At 40.7% G+C, this 19,015-nt stretch overlaps 2 protein-coding genes across 2 annotated transcripts; one reads left to right on the top strand and one right to left on the bottom strand.

Annotated features, from left to right (window-relative positions):
- Window positions 1–564: 564 nt before the first annotated feature.
- On the top strand, window positions 565–3,834 carry LOC108877442 (angiopoietin-related protein 4-like). The gene is given in 8 exon segments (XM_018667480.2): window positions 565–1,138; window positions 1,324–1,434; window positions 1,586–1,673; window positions 2,421–2,534; window positions 2,658–2,753; window positions 2,869–3,068; window positions 3,070–3,151; window positions 3,281–3,834. Coding segments are annotated over 8 exon segments (1,356 nt in total). The 5' UTR covers window positions 565–655; the 3' UTR covers window positions 3,463–3,834.
- Window positions 3,835–4,818: 984 nt separating this feature from the next.
- LOC108877441 (dipeptidyl peptidase 9) lies at window positions 4,819–18,634 on the bottom strand. The gene is made up of 21 exons (XM_018667479.2): window positions 18,457–18,634; window positions 16,206–16,296; window positions 14,952–15,196; window positions 13,124–13,236; window positions 12,150–12,323; window positions 11,297–11,465; window positions 11,087–11,197; window positions 10,745–10,873; window positions 10,278–10,339; window positions 10,060–10,160; window positions 9,731–9,908; window positions 9,479–9,638; window positions 9,274–9,353; window positions 8,936–9,106; window positions 8,523–8,658; window positions 8,287–8,432; window positions 7,826–7,972; window positions 7,449–7,601; window positions 7,067–7,209; window positions 6,720–6,831; window positions 4,819–6,118 (listed from the first exon to the last, which is right to left on the bottom strand). Exons 2-21 carry the CDS (start codon window positions 16,259–16,261, stop codon window positions 6,026–6,028), a joined length of 2,679 nt encoding a protein of 892 aa, XP_018522995.1. The 5' UTR covers window positions 16,262–16,296; window positions 18,457–18,634; the 3' UTR covers window positions 4,819–6,025.
- Between the last annotated feature and the right edge of the window lie 381 nt (window positions 18,635–19,015).

The raw sequence follows: 19,015 nt of genomic DNA, 5'->3' as shown, positions 1-19,015 counted from the left end.
AATATTTGACAATTCCAGTCTCTCCAAATGTAACAATTCACCACTTTTCTTGCTCTTTCATCATAATAAATCAAATATATTTGGATTTTGGACATTGGATGACATCACCTTCTTCTTGGATATAGTTATGGACATTTCTTTTTTTTTTACTGTTTTCTCACATTTTAAGGACTGAACAGTTGATTAACTTAGAAAAGAATCTGCAGATTAATTGATAGTCAGATGAATATTGTTAATTACACAGGGAGCACAGCTGGAAAAAAAAGGCTATTGACATGTTTACACTAAAAGTTACAGTATTTTACCAACAAAAAAACTAGAAACTGTGAATCACTGGAATAAAAATCAGATGCAGTTTGTGCTTTGGTTAAAAAAGCTCGCTTAGAGCTCTGAAAATAAAACTGAATCCCTGTCACGTCTCTGTATCAGTGGGTGTTTACCAGTAATTCAGACCTTTAATTGCATCATAGTCAGAGTCCACTATGAAAAACTTTCCACACCTCCTCCTCCCACCTCCAAGCTCTGGCAGCCAATGAGAGCTGCAGCAGTGAGCTATAAAAACCTCACAGTGCCTCTCAGCAGCACACAGCAGACAGACAGAGAGCGACATCAGAGCCAGTGCTCACATCGCAACAGACCCTCAGCAGACACAAAGATGAAGATGCCACAGCTCCTCATCCTCCTCCTGACTTTGGTGCACATGGCAGCCAGTTTCCCCACCAATGGAAGAGCTCTGCCGGGCCAGGGCAAACACGCCTCCTGGGACGACGTGAACGTGGTGGCTCACGGCCTCCTGCAGCTGGGCCAGGGGCTGAAGGAGCACGTGGACAAGACCAAAGCCCAGATGAGAGACGTCAGCACCAAGCTCAAGGCCTTCAACAGCACCGTGGCCGAACTGGAGAGGAGGCAGCGGGAGCGGGACGAAGCTCTGAAGGCCGGGGGCGCAGGGGGGGAGGAGAGGGAGAAGATGGCCGCAGAGCTGGCCGAAGAGGTGAGGGCGAAGGTGGAGGAGGTGAAGAAGCAGAACGAGAACATCAGCTCCAGGATGGACAAACTGGAGGAGAAGGTGGATGAAGTGCTGACAGTGCCACAACTGGACAGCAACTACAGCGATCCCTCAGGAGTCCCATTGATCCAGGTGAGAGGAAAACACTGATTTCATGTGGTTATTTCAGCTTAGAGGGAAGACATTAATCCAGTGTGACAGATAAACACACAGAGCTGTAAATGCTCCACAAAAATAAGTACCTAGTCCACATCCTTCAGAGATCTCTGAGACACTGTGATGATGCTGTGAAACTGAAGAGATGTTTTCGTTTCCAGAGGCTGATGGCAGCTCAGAACAGACGGATTGATGAGCTGGTGGAGAAAATCAAGCAGCAACAAAGCAAACTGGAGAAGCAGAGTGTGCACCTGCAAGCACTGCAGAGCAAGGTGAGTTAACACTGCACCGACATTTATAATTTAATATTTATAGACCACTGAGGGACTTGACTGGTCGTGAAAAGAGGGGACAAACATACAGGATGTTCAGATTGGACACAGAAGTGATAGATTTTAATTTTTCTCTCTCTGATTCCTTCAGGTCGCACATAAAAGAGTGAAATCACACAGACGCAGAGATGAAGAGACGGCACTGAGAGGAGAGGTGGAGCAGAGCAAAGACACGTCAGGTAAGAAAACAAACTCCTCCAGGCTTTTTAAAAGAGCTTAAAAGTAATGTTGAAGTTGCTGTGAGGTTACGGCTTTTGAACCTAAATACTCAACCTGCCCCTGCAAACATTTACCGCACTCACACTTACAAACCATCACTCAGTAGCAAGTAACCTCTGCCCTCATTTCCTCTGGGAATTCCTCCATTATTGCTGAGCTCTACAAACACAAACAGCTCATCCTGTGAGCCACACACCTTGTAACCACAATAGATTATTGTTAACACAGAGTATTTTCAGGGTGAAATGCAAATTCCTCAACCCGAACAAATCGACAGCTGCCTGAGAAAGAAACACAAAAAATCTGTAGGTCACATTAAATAAAATGGCTGTAAAACCCAAACAGATGTCATTCAGTTTGCGTCACCCAGCAACAAAAAGCATTTACAGGATTTCCAGTGACACGAGGACGAAAAAGTTTCACCTTTGCACCTGATTTTTTTAAACCTGACTCGCTGGCAGAGCAGCTCACACAGTCCAAAGATCAGGGAAATGAGGACAGCGGCTTTAAAAAACACACACCTACTGTACTATAGGTTTGTAGGACACCGCAAGCTTTGCTCTCAGCTCAAGTGCATAACCCTAGCAGCTGTACAGAGCTGAAAATGACGATGAAAATCTGCAGCTGGACTGTGGTTCTGCAGCCACAGTGCGACCTGATCTGCTGAATGATCTGATAATTTTCTTCTTTTGTTCTGGTTTCCTCAGGTTTGGCCAGAGACTGTCAGGATCTGTTTGTACGAGGGCAGCGAGCCAGCGGTGTCTACACCATACAACCAGAGAACTCCCAGCCCTTCAGCGTCCTCTGTGAAATGACCTCAGGTAAGTCGATGGGAACAATGACTGAAATCCTCTAGATTTTAATTATCATGCCGCAAAAATTGAACCGGTCTCAGCGTGATCTGCCTCTTTAGCTCAACCTTTCCCTCTGCTCTGTCTCTGCAGAAGGCGGATGGACCGTCATCCAGAAACGTCAAGATGGATCCCAGAAATTCAATCAGCCGTGGGAGAGCTACAAGAGAGGCTTCGGCAGCCTGAATGGTGAAGTACAGGTCACTCAAAATGATCCAAAAAATAAATAAATAAATAAATAAATAAATCCACATCTCTTGAACTCAAGCCATGAAAATTAATCCTAACCTTTCTCATCCCTCAGGAGAGTTTTGGCTGGGCTTGGAGAACATCCACTCCCTCTCCAGACAAGGCCAGTATGTCCTGCAGGTGGAGCTCTCTGATCAGGCTGGAGAGCAGCAGGCGGCTCGTTACCGATTCCAACTTGACGGAGAGGAGAAGAAGTTTGCTCTCCACCTGGAGCAGGAGACTTCATCTGGGGCTCAGGAGGAAATCATGACCACCGGAGTCTCCTGGTCTCCCCTTCTCCACGGCCGACAGAGACAACGACCTCGCTGCAGATGTCAACTGCGCCGAGCTTCTCTCAGGTACGACTGCATCTCTTTAAAAACAAAAAAATCCTTATTAAAGGGCCACTTCACTCAAATCACACATCAACCTCAGCACCAGGAGGGATGAAAAGAACACAGTTTAACAAGGATGCTCTCTGGTTGCAGGTGGTTGGTGGTTCAGCAGCTGCGGTGAATCAAACCTCAATGGCAGATATCCCAGGAGGCCGAGTCTGCTCAGGAGACAGCAGTCCAGAAGACAAGCAATGTTCTGGACGACCACAAAGGGACAAAACAACTCTCTGCAGACCACTCTCCTGAAGATCGCACCCGCCACAATAAAACAATAAGATGCTCAGTTTAAACCGAAAAAGACCAAAGAAGACAATTTAAATGTTGAACTACTAAAGGACTTAAATTATCTCACTCTCATAGGCACATTAATGATCTCTCCTGATGCACTAGATCATCACATATTTCTATGCTATGCCATAAGAAAACTATTGTCTCAGTGGACGTGTTCAGTCATATTGACTGCTGTAACTATTCCCTTTATAAGGGTTTTGTGTCTTAATCTTTTTTGTATTAACACTTGCTGTATGTGTTTTTATTACTTTGTACTTAAACACTGTACAGTTTCTTACTGTTGACTTACACTTTAAATATTTTATATTTCATATGTATAAAGAGGATAAAAATAAAGTTTTTAAATGTTAAATAAATGCTGGCTGGTTTATTTGTGTAAAAATAAGCATTTGGGGGTTGAAGCTGAGTTTTCAGCATTTATTTTTGATATTAACTAATCCTACAAACTAATGTGGGTTTCTGATGATAAATAAATGAGTAATACATATTCATTGCACTTTAAATAGAGCAATTTCTTTCATAGATTCATTTGAGAATCAATAATAAACTAACGTGTTGGAATTTTGCCTCTATTTTCCCTATAATTAGAAACCAAACAACATGTTTCTTTCCAGGAAACTTCCAAGCGATTAAACCTAGAAAAATAAAACTATAAAGTCCAGTGGTACAACATGCTGCGTTCAAATGTCTCTCCACAAATGAACAACTCAACAGTGAGATTTAAACTCAACATGAAATCTCTCATCCTACATCTTTAGTATTAAAGAAACTATTAAATGAACACAAAAAAATAAATTTCAGTGTTTGTTCTGCCTGAATTGTGAAATATCTGCATCATTTCTTTAGCACTACTGCCCCCTGCTGGGTAAATAATAATAAAAAACATCTACATCATATAAGAAGAGGATACAGATACAGAGGAAATTTATTCTTCCTGCTGCTTTTCCCTAAAACTTTAGACCACAGAAATAAGAACTGTATTAAATTATTGGGTGGGGGGGTATTGTTTTCGTTTTTCTGTCTGAGCTGAGAGTCTGAAGATAGAGAGTAACTATGCAGTAAAGTTCTCAGCTAAATGTATGATCTTGGATTATCCAAGTAAAGCTGACTTTAGTTACCTGAGGCTTACTCTTACTCCTCCTGACAAAGTATCTGCATTATGTTTCTGAATCTAGTTTATTCACGGTTGATTAAATTGATTTATGTTCCTGCTTCTAAACTCAAACACATATCAAAAGGCTAAAACTGGTTTAACTCTGTATAATTTTTCAGCTTTATTTCTCACAAAATTACAAAAAAAACGTTTTTTTTAAATAATAAATTTCATTTGGTGACAAGACTTTGAAAAAGATTGTTCACTTCTGTTTATTTCTTCAGTATCTGAGAGTACAGGTGATGGTAGCTCATCTTACAGTTGGTCATCAGACACACATGTAACAAGGCATTTTTATTGTCCTAGGTCCTCAGACAGATTCCCTGATATTAACTATATGAGCAGGCGCTCTTAAGCTCTTGAAAGGCACCTCAGACTGCAAACAGTTGTGTCAAACATCATCTCAAGGTTCAGTTTGTTGGCACAAAGGCAAACATGAAATATGTGCAAAAGTCCCCAGCAGCAGAAGAAAAAGAAGATCCCGCAAAAACAAAGCAAGCGATTGAGTGAAACAGCAAGAGGTTGCTACTTACTTCCACCAGTTTACAGATGCATAATAATCCATAAAAATACTTTAACAATACACAATAAAAATGTGACAAGTAATTTTTTTTTTCTTGTAGATCTGCCTAAGTGAGACACACGACATAAAGAGTCTTCCATACCAGCACATAAGAACATGGAGTCAAAGCAAAACAAAACAAAAACTATAAAGTAAATGTCAAAGGGGAATGAGAGCTTGTTGTCTGATCTTATAGAGGTTCATGTTTGCTAACTTCACTCCAGTGTTTATTATGGAAACAGGAAAACAATAAGAGAGCTGATCACGAAAAAAAAAAAAAAAGAAATGGCACAAAAGAAATTAAATGAGAAATCACTTGAAGTTGTTTCCAAAAACTGGACTCAGCAGGTTTTTTGCATTGCTGAAAATTCTGTTCTGTTAAAGGTGCATTAAGAAACATTTTTTAAAGTCAGTATTCATCACTCTCACATTTTGATTTGTTTTTTGTTTTTTTCACTATAATCTCAAAGAGCGTCAGCCCTGTTTGTTCTGTGTGAACAGCACCCCCTGCTTGTTTTGAGGCAGTTTCCCTTCATGGTAACATAAGGCCTCAAAGACTATAAGAGGCTTATTTATGGTAACTATACTAACATCTGAATAATAATCTTTTAATGATTTATCAGTGCTAAAAAGCTACAGCACCTTTAAGACTGACGAACGACTCTTGAGGTGTGACGAGGTTTAGGCATAGCCTGCATTCGGTTTATATATAAAATCAAGTGAAAAGTGAAGGAGATGCAAGTTTAAATAAATGAGAATGTGAAGGAGGAGATGAGGAGAGGAGGCAAAGGAAGCGAGGAAGGAAGGGAAGGTCAGTGTGTGAAAAGGCTTATCAGAGGTTCTGCTGGAGGAAGTGCAGCAGCGTAATCTCGTAATGTTCTCCAGACTCTGGACATCGGATACTGTGTCGCTCATTGGGATAAACCTGGAAAAACAGGAAACATCATACCCCCCCAAAAAAGCATTTTCAGTTATGGTGGGATGAGCTGGACATTTGAATATTTCACATTTTACACCACCTTACTTGAAATTCCAATCTTTTTTTATTCTTATCATTAAGGTGACAACTATCGAAGAAGAAAAACACACAGAGCAAGGGGAGGGGGCGTAATATCCGGAGAAAAAACTCTTCTGAGATTAAAGTTCAAGAAAAAAAATAAGTTGAATATTCTCTGAAATTATAAAGTCATAAATTCGCTGGAAAAAACTCAAAATCACAGACATCACCGCTTTACACAATGGATAACTTAATCAAATTAAACTCTCAGCTTTGGTGAGATGAGGCTGATACAACCACTAAACAACAAACACTATTTTATTTATTTATTTGTAAATTTTAGAGTTTACAATCCCAGAGAATATTTGTTTTTTTCTCTGAATATTACCCCACTCCCCTGGCTCCATAATTCTTTAATTTTTAAACCTATAATAGCCCTGATACACTATTGTGTTTTAACCATTACTTTAGTTTGTGACATTAACTTATCCGCCCGCTTAAATCAGTGTCTATGAGTAAATCCTCCTACCTGCAGGTTGTATGGTTTCCCTGCCCGGATGAGTTGAGACACCAGGAAGTTGGTGTGGAAAAAGTGCACATTCTCATCTAGAAAGCCGTGCAGGATCAACAGTCTGTTAGGCCTGTGGTTAACAGAAAGACAGATGTCTTAGTTTCTGAAGTGAGAAGAAGTGAAGTTAACCGTTACTGCAGCCAACACAGCAGAGGAATCAAACTGTGAGCTTTGACACTGCACCATCATCTGTGCTATTCTGTGAAATGAACTTTGCTGGAACCAGACTTGTTGAATAGAAGGGGTGGATAACAAATTTAAAGCATTAAAATGAAAATCTGTATTTTAACGTGACAAGCTCTCACTCATTTGGGAGTTTGTCAACATGCAGGGCAACAGAGCAAGCCTCGTATCCCTTCTGGTTTTTTTCAGGTGTGTCCAAATATCGCTCTGTGTAGCCAGTGTCGTAGGCCATCCACAAGGTCACTGGAGCTCCTGCAATGGCAACCTAAAAAATAACAAAAACACAAGCAGGATCTCAAACAAAGGGTTTTATTTCTTCATTGAAACAGTGCCCTCAGAAATGCAGCCTGAGGTGCAGACTGAGTTGATTTTTGATAGATCAAATCACTTATAGAATTCGAAATGCTCTCGAAGGAACTGTAAACATATTTAAAAATCTCAATACTAAGTCTCCTTCTTGTTCACCAACTGTAAATTTGCTCAGGGTTTGTTCAGGGTTTTGACCTTGAAGATGTCCGGTTTATGGATGAGGCCCATGAGTGAGAGGAAGCCTCCGTACGACCAGCCGTGGATGGCAACGCGACTCAGGTCCACGCACTTGTACTTCTCAGCTACGTAGTGCAAACCCTCTACCTGGTCATCGATCTCTACCTGACCCTGAGCGGAGGAAAAACAAAGGTCACTCACTTCTCATACAATTTGCACACATGGAACATTTTCCTAAAAATACAACTTCTAAAAAAAGACAAAGAAATCAGGCCATAAATGTTCTTATGTTATTAAATTTACATTTAACAGACAGTCGTTAAATGAGGAACAAGGAGCTGCTCTCTCTCCATGTCTGTCTGATAGACTGACAGATGTTTGATGTGATAAAATACCATTTTGTCCTTCACAGCTCCCTCAAACTTGAGCCCTCGCTGACAGGATCCTCGCCCGTCGATCACCATTACGACATAGCCCAGAGATGCCAGAGTGCTTAACCGTAGATACTTCACTCCTTTATAGGAATTATTCACTAACTGCACCTGCAAAAAAAAAAACAAACAAAAAAAAACCAAGCAAAAAAAACATGTTAGCTTTAACTGTGTTTCTCCAACACTAAGTCCCTTGCACTCACTCATAAATTTTTTCGTATACAGAGGCAGAAGAAACGTTCAAATATTTTTACTTGAGTAAAAAGAGCAGTATCGCAGTGTAGAAATAGTCTCATTTGTAAAGTTCAAAAACAGCAGCTTCAGCTTTATTAGATGAAACACTGTAGGTGCCAATAGCCCTCACTGTTCTAAAGGTTTCACATCTACACAACATGAATCCAGTCTTAAAGTGGAAGAGATCAAACCTGGGGACCGCCGTAAACAAAGATGACAGTGGGATGCTTCCTGCCGGGGACCAGGTTTTGTGGTTTGTACAACATGCCGTACAGCTCGAAGCCCGACTTCCCCGTGAAGTTGAAGATCTCTGGAGGAATGCTGTCGAATGCAGCCCCTGGAAACAAACAAGAAAAATAAATCTTCAGAGTGGTCTCGTGGTTATTTCACACGACATTTCATCGATCATCAACAAACTGTTCAGTACCAGAGGACTCCATCATGCTCGCCCAGAACTGCGGCTCTTTGTGAAGTGGGTCGCTGTCTGAACTGAGCAGCTTGAAGATGTGCACGCACGGTGCGGTTGTCAAGTTGCTGTAGTGGCTGATAAACATGTCAAAGGTCTGTATGGAAGAAAAGAAAAAGACAAGTGCAGGTTAAACACAAACCTGTGGAAACAACATGGCACAACACTGACTACATGGTTGGTTTATATCTTTCTGCTGAAGGTATTGATATTTTATGACAGTATAAAAAGTGAGCAGCAATTGTGTGAACCCAGAGCGGAAAACTTTCCTCAGCATCACAGCACTGGTTTAGAAGGAAGGAAACACTGTAAAACTGTTCATTCAGATTTTAGAGCTGTAATAGAGCACAAGTGTGAGTGTGTGTTTTCAATACCTGGCTCACAGAGCAGCTGTGGGAGAATCCAGGTTTGGTGAGTCGGACAATTTCACCCGGAGACTCGTAGCTCACCACATACAGGTGATGCTCCAGAGGAGAGTCTTTGGTTCCCTGGAAGTAAACCACTTTCCCCACCTCGTCCACCCAAATCTGAGGACTGGATGAACGCTATACCACAAAAAAAACAACAAGTACAACATTTGAGTATTAAGTAGCAGTAAATGTGAATTTTCCTTCTGTGAAGAACCTGTTCATGACTGATTCGACAGGTCTTAGTACCCTGTAGTCATGTACCCATGACTCAGAACATCTAGTAACACAGTAAAATGCTTCACCTTTGCTCCGTGATTGGCCAGCACCTCCCACTCCCCACTGGTTACTGTCACCTCCTCTTTGACTGGACACTTGAAATCATCTGATGACAGAGGAGCAAATGTGGATCAACTGAAACTAGTCTGAACTGTAAGGTTGAGTTTAGGAACTAAGGGTTTTATATTTCACACAGCCCAACAATGTATCTGTGACACCGGCCTGTGTTACCTTCAGAGTGAGTGTAACCTTTGGCCCAGTGATAGCTGCCACGCTGTAACACTGAGGTGATCTTATACAGGTGGCAGAAGCCTGTTTTGGACTCGTTTACGGTGATGAAGGTGATTTCATCATCGCTGGTTTGGATGAAGGGATGGAAGATGTCATGGACCTTTAGGAAAAACAACAGTAGTATGTAAGTACAATACTACAGCTGTCAGCAGTGTTAACAGATCCAGAGACAGATGTGGTGTTGAGCCTCACATTGATCCAGATGTCGCTGGTCTCTTCGTAGATGATCAAAGGATGGACCGTGTCTCCAAGGGTCTCCAGGCTCTCTTGTCTGCTGGTCTTGTCCTGATTTGCAGGGATGAAGAACGCTGGAGGCAGCAGGACCAGCTGGAGATGCTGCTGACGCCGGTCCATCATGACCACCCACGCACTGACAGAGAGGGAGAGGGAGAGGTGTGACGAGAGGGAATGAGTCATACAGACACTCTGTTTCCTCCTGTCTGGGTTCAGGAGCTTCTGAAGCTCGGTGAAGCTGAAAGGCTATGGGACGTGCTTTAATAACAACAGATTGTTAAACTTACTATTTGCCATCCTTTGTCCATCCAGCTCTGGTGATGTATTCAGCATCTGGGAACAGGCTGGTGAAGGGAACAGGAAGCTCCTTTTCTTGTGTGCTGACAATCTGAGGGAGAAAAAAAAAACACACCAAGGTGACAATACAACATTTCAGTGTTTTGTTCACTGTGGGTGGATTAACAGATCATCAACATATTAGGATATTTTGTGGATGAGCACTCACTTTGCCGAGATTATCTGTCCTGATTTCTGCTATTTTGAGAGTAATATCTGGATTCTTGCTGCCTGGAAATATAATAAAACTGAGTTAAGAACCAAAATATGAATAAACATTTCTGATGTAATCACAAGGACAGGAACAGTAGGTAAAATCCCCCCAAAATCAAAACCACATATACAAACTGTATGTGGTTACAACAAACACCTTAATCTGCAGATTAATCTCCATATTTGACACGTTGGAACCAGCAAATGTTAAAAATCAATTATTAAATTATTGAGACAATTGCTGATTATTTTTTTGTCAATCGACTGATTTGTTGTGGCTCTACATACATATTACATATGTAGTGTTTCATTAAACATGTCTGCTCTTTGTCCAAAGAAATAAAATACAAAAATCTCACTGACAAAACCATAAAACTTTCAGTGTATCACTTATAAATACTGAGGTTTTTGGTGCTTGCGTACCTGCACGTGGGTATCTGTAGACATCGGTCTTACGCTCCTCCAGGGCCGGAGACGGGACATGGATGATCTCAACCTCAGACTCGTCCACCTCCTCGTATAAAATCTGCAACGTCTTCCCACCATCCGACTCTGAGCCAGGAAGATGACAAGTGAAGAAGGTAGGTGTTATTTTGAGATCTTAGAACTACAGAGGTTAACTAAACATCCTGTTTATATTTGTTTACACTTTTTTTACCCTTCATGAATAAGTTCCTGTTCTTAATATAAGCAGTGACCAATATTCATATGATTCATAATATGACTCTTGTTTATTACATGTCTTCTCACAAAATCAACACTCACCTTCTCGAGCAGCTGGTGACCACCAGTATCCAGTGAAGCGATCAAACTCTTCCTGTGTGACAAAAGTGGCTACACCAGCAGATTTAGGGTCTTCTTTTGGGTTATCGATACCTAAAATTAAAACACAGATGCAGAAGAAAAAAAAAAACACTAAGAAAAAATTTAGAGGATCAGGTAAGACTGAGTCTGTGAACATGTTTCACTCCTGACCTTTGTGGCAGAAGGTGAGCCTCTTCTCTTCACCCGTCTCGATGCTGGTGACCCAAATGTCATTGTTACTGATGAAGCCAATAAAGTTGGGGTCCCCGGGGCAGATCTTAGGGTCCATACGTGTGCCTGAGCTCTCGGTCTTAATCTCAACGGGATTCATGGGAGCAGTCTGCACAAACACACGGAGCAGAAGGAGGAAAGCTTAGGTCACAGCTGCTGTGGTTTCAGACTTGACTAATAATGTGTTCATTTTCTATTTTAGAGGATATTTCAGAGTTCAAAAAGAACACATCTAAAAACAAAATGCTTTCTAACATAATGTCCTTTTCCAATGAAAACCATAAAACCTGAATGACTGAGAGTTCCTTCATTGGTAAATTTTTTTTAAGCCAAATAAAACACTTCAAATTGAAACATAAACACATACCATCAGCCTAAACTTTTAATACGGATCCCCTATGCTTGGTTATTACCAAATTATGACAAGAGCTGAAACAATTTTTTGACTGACACAAAACTTTGATGATAAATTCATTGTTTAAGTCATTTTAAAGTAAAAATTTACTAAGTTTATTGGATCAAGTTTTTATAGTGTGAGGATTTTCTGATTTTCTGAGTCTTCTATCAATGTTTACTAAAGAGACATTTTACAGATGAAAACAAACCAGTTTCAAAATGACCTTAAATTACCCATTTCTGTGTAACTGCTTGTTACCTGTCAGCTGGTAATACCAGTTTACTTGACTAACTATCTAAGTAACTATTCATATTCTTACTGGAGAGCTCATTCAAGTCCTGACTCTGAAAATGCTGTGTGGCAGTGAAAGTCTCACTTCACTGTCCTTTAACTCACAATGAAGCTGTTGTTTCCACCGTCACGGCAGTAGTACAGACAGCTATTGGCCTGGAACAGGAAGAGCCCGCTGGATCTGTGGTAGTCATAGGAGGTGATGCCAGACACCCCCAAACGCTTCCTCTCTCGCAGCAGCTCCTCCTCCCGGGAGAAGCCCCCGTGATGTGGGCTGGCCTGAGGTCAGGGGCAACAGGGGGACACACAACGTGACAATGCTGGCCGAGCGAGGTCAGGGTCAAAGACAGTTTGTTCAGGGCATGGAAACAAACGGTGAGAAAACATTACCACACTAAATTAAAGAGAGAGAAGTACCATGTACCAATGAATAGGATGCATTTCTTCTATTTAACAGTAAGAACTGCTGTTTATGAAATCAATACAGCACAATATGACAGTTGTATAGCAAGAAACATCAATCCCAGGGTTTTCCTTAAGCGCCAGCTGTCGGCCAGATGGCCAGACATTAAAACATTATCAGCAGACTGTTTTCTTACATCACTTTTTATAACGTTTATAAACGATAATCTTAAATCAGATGAAGGATTTTTATCATCAGATGTCTGGATCGCAGAAACAAGCTATGCAAATGGCCCCTCTCGACAACCGGTGCTTGCCCAAGAGAGTGTGTTGTAACCAATTTTAATTACTTTGTCAGTTTGTTTTGGAGAGGAGGAGACCTCTGTTGATAATTCAGCTCCCAGTAAAATTCTCCTAAACAATGAATATTGAAGGAATCTTAACCTTACAAATGAAACACCATGAGTTGTGTGAATTCTTTAATAATGCAATTATTCCCACTAATTCTGTCACTCAGCTGGACATATGCGTATGCACTTGTGGAAAACCCTGCAATCTCCATGGTCTTTTTCTCCATGGAGCTCTGACTACTACTATAAGACGCCTTTACGAGGAGTGAGTTCACAATCATCCTCTCAATAATTAAATATCTAGTGAGGACGGAGAATCTTCCTTACCTGAAAGTGATCCAGCATCTGTTTCCATGACAAAACCAGCAGGGCGTCTTTGCGGACCTTCTTGGGAATGTCTGAGTAGAGTAATGCGTTGTCCCTGCTGGCGTAAGGCATGCCTGTAAGACCAGAAGGAGAAGAAAGCCTGTGAGCCCAAGTAAGTTAACCTGTTGTGTTGTAGATGAGCTGTACAGGTAATTTAGTTCACCTTGTTATACCTGAGGACTGAGTTTTAGGCATCACTTAATTAAAACAGGCTTCTTCACACAAACTAGTTCTTTCATATTAGGGTATGTCCTACTAAGCATATGCATGACTTCAGATGTGTTTTGTAAAAGCAGGGGGTCATTTCTAAAATTAAGATGAATTTGCAAATTGAGCTAAACCTCCATAAACAGAGCCTGCTCTGCCTCTGAACAGGCTACTGAAACATGGCTGCCTTGAGGGGAATTCCTATGGGCTTAACCAACCTGTCTGGTGGCTGCATTTGGATTCATTAGCCAACGGTTTATCTAAAAACTGGTTTTTCTATGTGTCTTTACGAGTTTAAATGTGGCAGTTATGGGATGGTGGCAGATGCTGAAATGTAGCATAGCAATAGCACAAGTAGAGAAGAGTGACAAAGTCAGTGGTAAGTAAAATTTAGGCTAACATCAGCTAACATTAGCCACCACACGTTACCGGTTATACCAGACAAGTGTGTTGAACCAAGTGTTTTTGGTTGGGTCTGTGGTGAACTGAGTGAGTGATAGACTTGGCGAGGTGATGATGTTACACCACTGTTTAACCGGTTGTTGGGACTCTCAGCTCTGATGTTCAGATGTTTCAGATGTTTGCGGAGTTCTACCTGTCTGCTGCGAAACACATGTCTGTTGTGGGAACGGTCACAGCTAAAAGACTAAACGCTCACCTCCACTGACAGTGTTGTCAGCAGCCAGGCAGGAAAGACACAAGCAGAGTAAAGCTTTTAAATAAGACTGTGTAACCTCTGCTGAACAGAGGTCTATGTGTCTTTACAAGTTTAAATGTGGCAGTTATGGGATGGTGGCAGATGCTGAAATGTAGCATAGCAATAGCACAAGTAGAGAAGAGTGACAAAGTCAGTGGTCATTTTGCACATCTAAACATGGACCAGCCAAATACTTGGTTCTTACCTCATCTTGCTATTTCATATGAATTAAACTTATCATTTGTAAAAAGAAGATTCTGTTTTTTTCCCAAAAGTTACACAGTTATCCCTTTAAGGTTTTAAAAAAGCTACCAGCTACTGCAGCGAAGAAAACGGATTTAGACCAGGCATGAATTGCTGTCATCATGGCATAACTGTTTGTGTACTCAATAACTGACCTACTGTGAGAACTGTTTGTACACGCTCTATGTAGTTTGCATTACAAAACTTGACATGGCTCTGGAAATAATATCACACACCAGAGCTAACTGTTTGAGACATGGCAGCAAAGAAACAGAAACCATTTTGCAGAAATTCTGCGTGCTACAGCTGCAACAGACACAAGCAGAAATACACTGATCAGCCACAACAAAGTAAAATGGTGCTGCTCTTGGTTTTCTCTCCAGCACACACTGACTAGATTCACTGCAGATCTTTGGACTTCAAATGAGCTTGAAAACAGTTGCAAGCTGGCAGCTGTGACTCACCAGCTGTATCCACAGATTATTCACAGAGGCAACAAGTCAACACCCGCTAAAAGCACCAAATCTCAGCTGGATCTTCTTCATTTTTTGACATTTATTGCAGAAAGTGAGATTATTTGGCTGAAAATGATAATAATAAATCAACAACTGCTACAGCCCTCTGTTTTCGGTTTTAGCTCACCAAGGTAGTAGATGCGGTGAGAGTGCGGGCTGCTCTCGTCCTTCTGGACAAACTGGAAGTCATGCGGCGCCTTGTTGATGACCACGCCGGTGTTCTTGCGGCTGTTGTGGATGATCTTCCGCAGGCCATCCCACGTATGCTTCTCCACCTGGAACTGGGTGGGATTCACATCCTCCATCTCCACCACCTCTGTGCTCTCCGAGAGCTCGTCCTCCCCCATCATACCTGCCAGTGCTTCTCTGACGCTGTGGACAGACACTCAGACGGATCAGTACGTCAGACAGGTATATTCGAAGTGCACTGTATCTTTGAGGTGCAGTAAACGCATTTACTGTCTCAATAAACATTTGCAAAACCAATTTTATGGATCATTTAAAACCAGGGTTCACTGACAACCATGTTTGCTCACTGGCAGTTGTCACATTGCTACACTTCTTTGTGCATTACTACCACAAACTCTCAGTCAGTGGAGCAAACATGAAACTGGTAACAGGAGTGTGTATCTTGTGGCCCATGTGTGTTCTTCTACACATGCACAATTCACACAAAATGATGACCCACTTTCCATGAAAACACTGATCCATAATGGCAGATACGAGCAGTCAAAACTCACATTTCATTTCAGCTAACAACTGACTACTGTTTGAAGTTAATCAAATTTTTAAAAATCTAGTTGTCTGGTAAAGATGTTAAAATGTGTAAATGCTTCCTACGTTCCTTATATTCTAAAAAAGCACACAAAATCTCATTTCACTGATACATTTCCTCATCACTAAAAAGTAAAACGACAAGTGTTTTCAGGGCATAATCTAACATACAGAACTTATTTATAATAACTAACTTTATTTCTATAGCACTTTTCAAAAACAGCTTCACAAAATACAGAACCATACAATATAGAAAGCAAGAAAAAAAGAAAATATTTGAGAGAACATTATACTTAAAAATTTGAATAGATATTATAAAGTATTGAACAGGTGCCCATCTGTACAGGTGGGTTTTTAAAAGCTTTTTAAAGTGGCTGACTCAGCTGTTCTGATAGTGAGGGGAAGTTTTATTCAGTGTCAGAGCTAAAACAGCCCCCCTTAGTTTTAACTATGGATATGAGATGTACAGCAGAGACAGACCACGTAGTGATCGGCAGAATCTGTAACGAATGGGAAGCCAGTGTAAATCGGCCAGAACTGGAATTGATATGTCCCCTGTGTCAAAAGTTTTTATGAGAAGTCTTGCTACTGTGTTTTGTTTCCATACCTTTTCTGGCCGTCTTCTGTTCCGTCTTCGATTTTCAGCCTCTTTACTCTGTGCATTAACCGTTCAACGACCCTGGACCACACCTGACACCCTGAAAGAAAACCAGGTAAAGACACGAGAGGTGAAGATATGAAACAGAGACATTTGTTTCAAGATAATAAACACAGAGCTTTACATGGCTAGCACCTGGTCTAACTGACATATCACTAAAATAGACCTGAATTAGTAAAAAAAAAACTAGATCTCGCCCTACACTAAGCTCACATGCTATCAACACTGAAACTGTTACTGAGGTGACGGCCCCAATCAGGGCAGATGTCTCTCTGCTGCTTCATCGAGGAGCCACCGTTCCTCAGCCGAGCGGTCGCCACACTTTCAGTGGTGCGTTCCTGATATGAAATCTCACGATGTGTGTGTGTGACTCAGCTGCACGACTCTGACAGTTCAACGTCTGTGTCACGAACGTGACAAATGTTACACTGTAACTCCAAATTTTACTTATAGGCTGTGTAGGAGGCTGTTATGTTGCCTGGGGGCCTACATGAACTGCAAATTCCACAGAAGTTCATTCCCAGGAAACACCTCAGCAGTTCCCTTCATCAGATCATGATGTGTGTTATCATCAGGCTGTCAGAGGAACAAATGTCTTCACTGCAAATCTGACATGAGCTGATTGGAGTTTGAATAAATAATGATGCAGTAACCAAAAGAGAGTTACTCTACTTCATTCATTTTCCCCCATATGTCACACTATGTATGATCAGTTACCACGTGACTCAAGTTCCAGGTCACATGATCTGTCAATGAGGATGTGAGATGAGGTTAAAAGCTCTGGAAAAACCTGTTCACTGGACCCTGACTATGACTTATTTATGTTAAATATCACAGAATAATTTGTGTTATATAATGAATATGCATATATTTCTGCAGTGAAGCAACAATATAACTTAAATTTTTCCTTTGTCTATCCTATTTTATTTCTGTTATAATACACTATTATAGCCTTATAAATGATGTTTAAATGTGTATTGTACAAAAAGAACAATTTTGAACAGCCTTTGTGTTTCAAACTTTGTGAACAATGAACATTACCAAACTGTTAACTTTCATCTTTGGGTGTACCTTTGCACCATGTCATTGTTGCTCAAATTAAAATAATTTATTACATTACATTACTCTGCCTCAAAACATCTGAAAATATATAGCGAGAGCAGGTTTATTCTAATTCTGCTTCGTTTACTGTAGGGCGGAGATAGATTTTAAGGGGAAGAACAAGTAAAAAGTGTTTCAAACAGATAATGCACTTCCTTGAACTGTGTACAGGGTGATTGAAAAAGTCCCAGTTTATTCTCCCTCAGCCTGTACCCAATAACTGTGGTGTAATGTGCCTCTATTTTCTGTTTCTGTTTCCGTTTCTGGGTAACCCACAGGCTCTTGGTACACACTTGGATTTAGAAACCAGTGTGTGTTTCTGTTGAATCCAATCATTTTCTATTGACTACAAATCTTACTTGCTAAGTTATAATAAATAACTCAAAATTATTACAATAATTAACAGGACATGCAGCAAATCCTCACATTTTCTCAAGATGAAATCACTCATTCTTTGGTAATTTGCATGAAAAATTATTTTCTCAGTCAATCAACCAATTGTTTAAATACTAATTACAATTGCTACTGTTAAATTAATAACAAAGCATCCTCTTTTAGGCCTGCAAATAAAGAAAAGCAGGAAGTCTTTCTATCTGGGAGCCTGAGAATAACAATGTTTTGTATCCATACATCTTAATTTTTCACATACTTGTAATGGAGCAGGTATAATGTAGCATGAAAAGAACATACTCAGTATCTCATAGTGACATTTTCCACACTGTTTTAGCATCCTGCCAGTTTGAACACCTACTATATCTTTCAGTGTTCATGTGAAACCAGTTTTGAATGTGAAATAGTTTCACTATTTCCGTTTTTGACACATCAGCTGATGAAGCTAAAGGATCCACTGACTGACCGACAGCTTCGGTCCAGACAGAAAACATCTGGTTAACTGTGTCCAGCCCTTCAAACCTGACAAACACAACGTTAAACTGCTTTAAATTAACACACTCGCTGTCACTGTACTTTGCTTTGAAGCTACCAAGTTAACCGTCCGTTAAGCAGGGAATGGCGACTCGTTAGCTAACATACCAAAACGACACTTGTACACAGAAAACCCAACTCAAAACAGCGACACACTCATTCATCTTTAGCTTACACTTTCTGCCTAAAGTCCTTGAAAGACTTTCTCGTTGTGTCGAAGAGACGCTTGTGTTGGAAACAGCGGTCAGGGTCTCCACAGATGACAGAAGCCAACTACTTTCAAAGAGAGCAGGTAGTTAGCTTGATGCTAATATGCTAACAACGAGGAAATGACTTGTGGAATCAAACGTTACAAGATTACAACCTTTACCCCGGATGTGATCCGTCAAGTTTTGGCTCTGCCTTCTCCGTGTATATATTTGCTCTAATTTCTTTTAACTTTCCTTTTTCACTTTTCAGTCCAAAGCCGAAATAACCCTCTTCCTATACTGTAACATAATTAAGTCATATTAGGAGAAAAAAAAATAAATCTCGTTTTATTTCTTTTAAGTACCTAAAAGCAACTGAAAACTGGAGGGAGCTCAGTTTGAAGGTATCAAACCACAACAGTGACTCCTTTATGTGCTTTAAAGCTACAAATAATTATTTCATTATCGATTAATTAGACTATTATTTTCTCGATTAAACAATTAGTCATTAAGTTTATTAAGTGTCAAGTAAAAAAAAAAAGTTCA

This window comes from Lates calcarifer, linkage group LG17, assembly GCF_001640805.2.
Source record: "Lates calcarifer isolate ASB-BC8 linkage group LG17, TLL_Latcal_v3, whole genome shotgun sequence".
Classification (NCBI taxonomy): Eukaryota; Metazoa; Chordata; class Actinopteri; family Centropomidae; genus Lates; species Lates calcarifer.
Note: the sequence above shows the minus strand (reverse complement) of the source record. Positions and strands in the feature narration are given on the sequence as shown.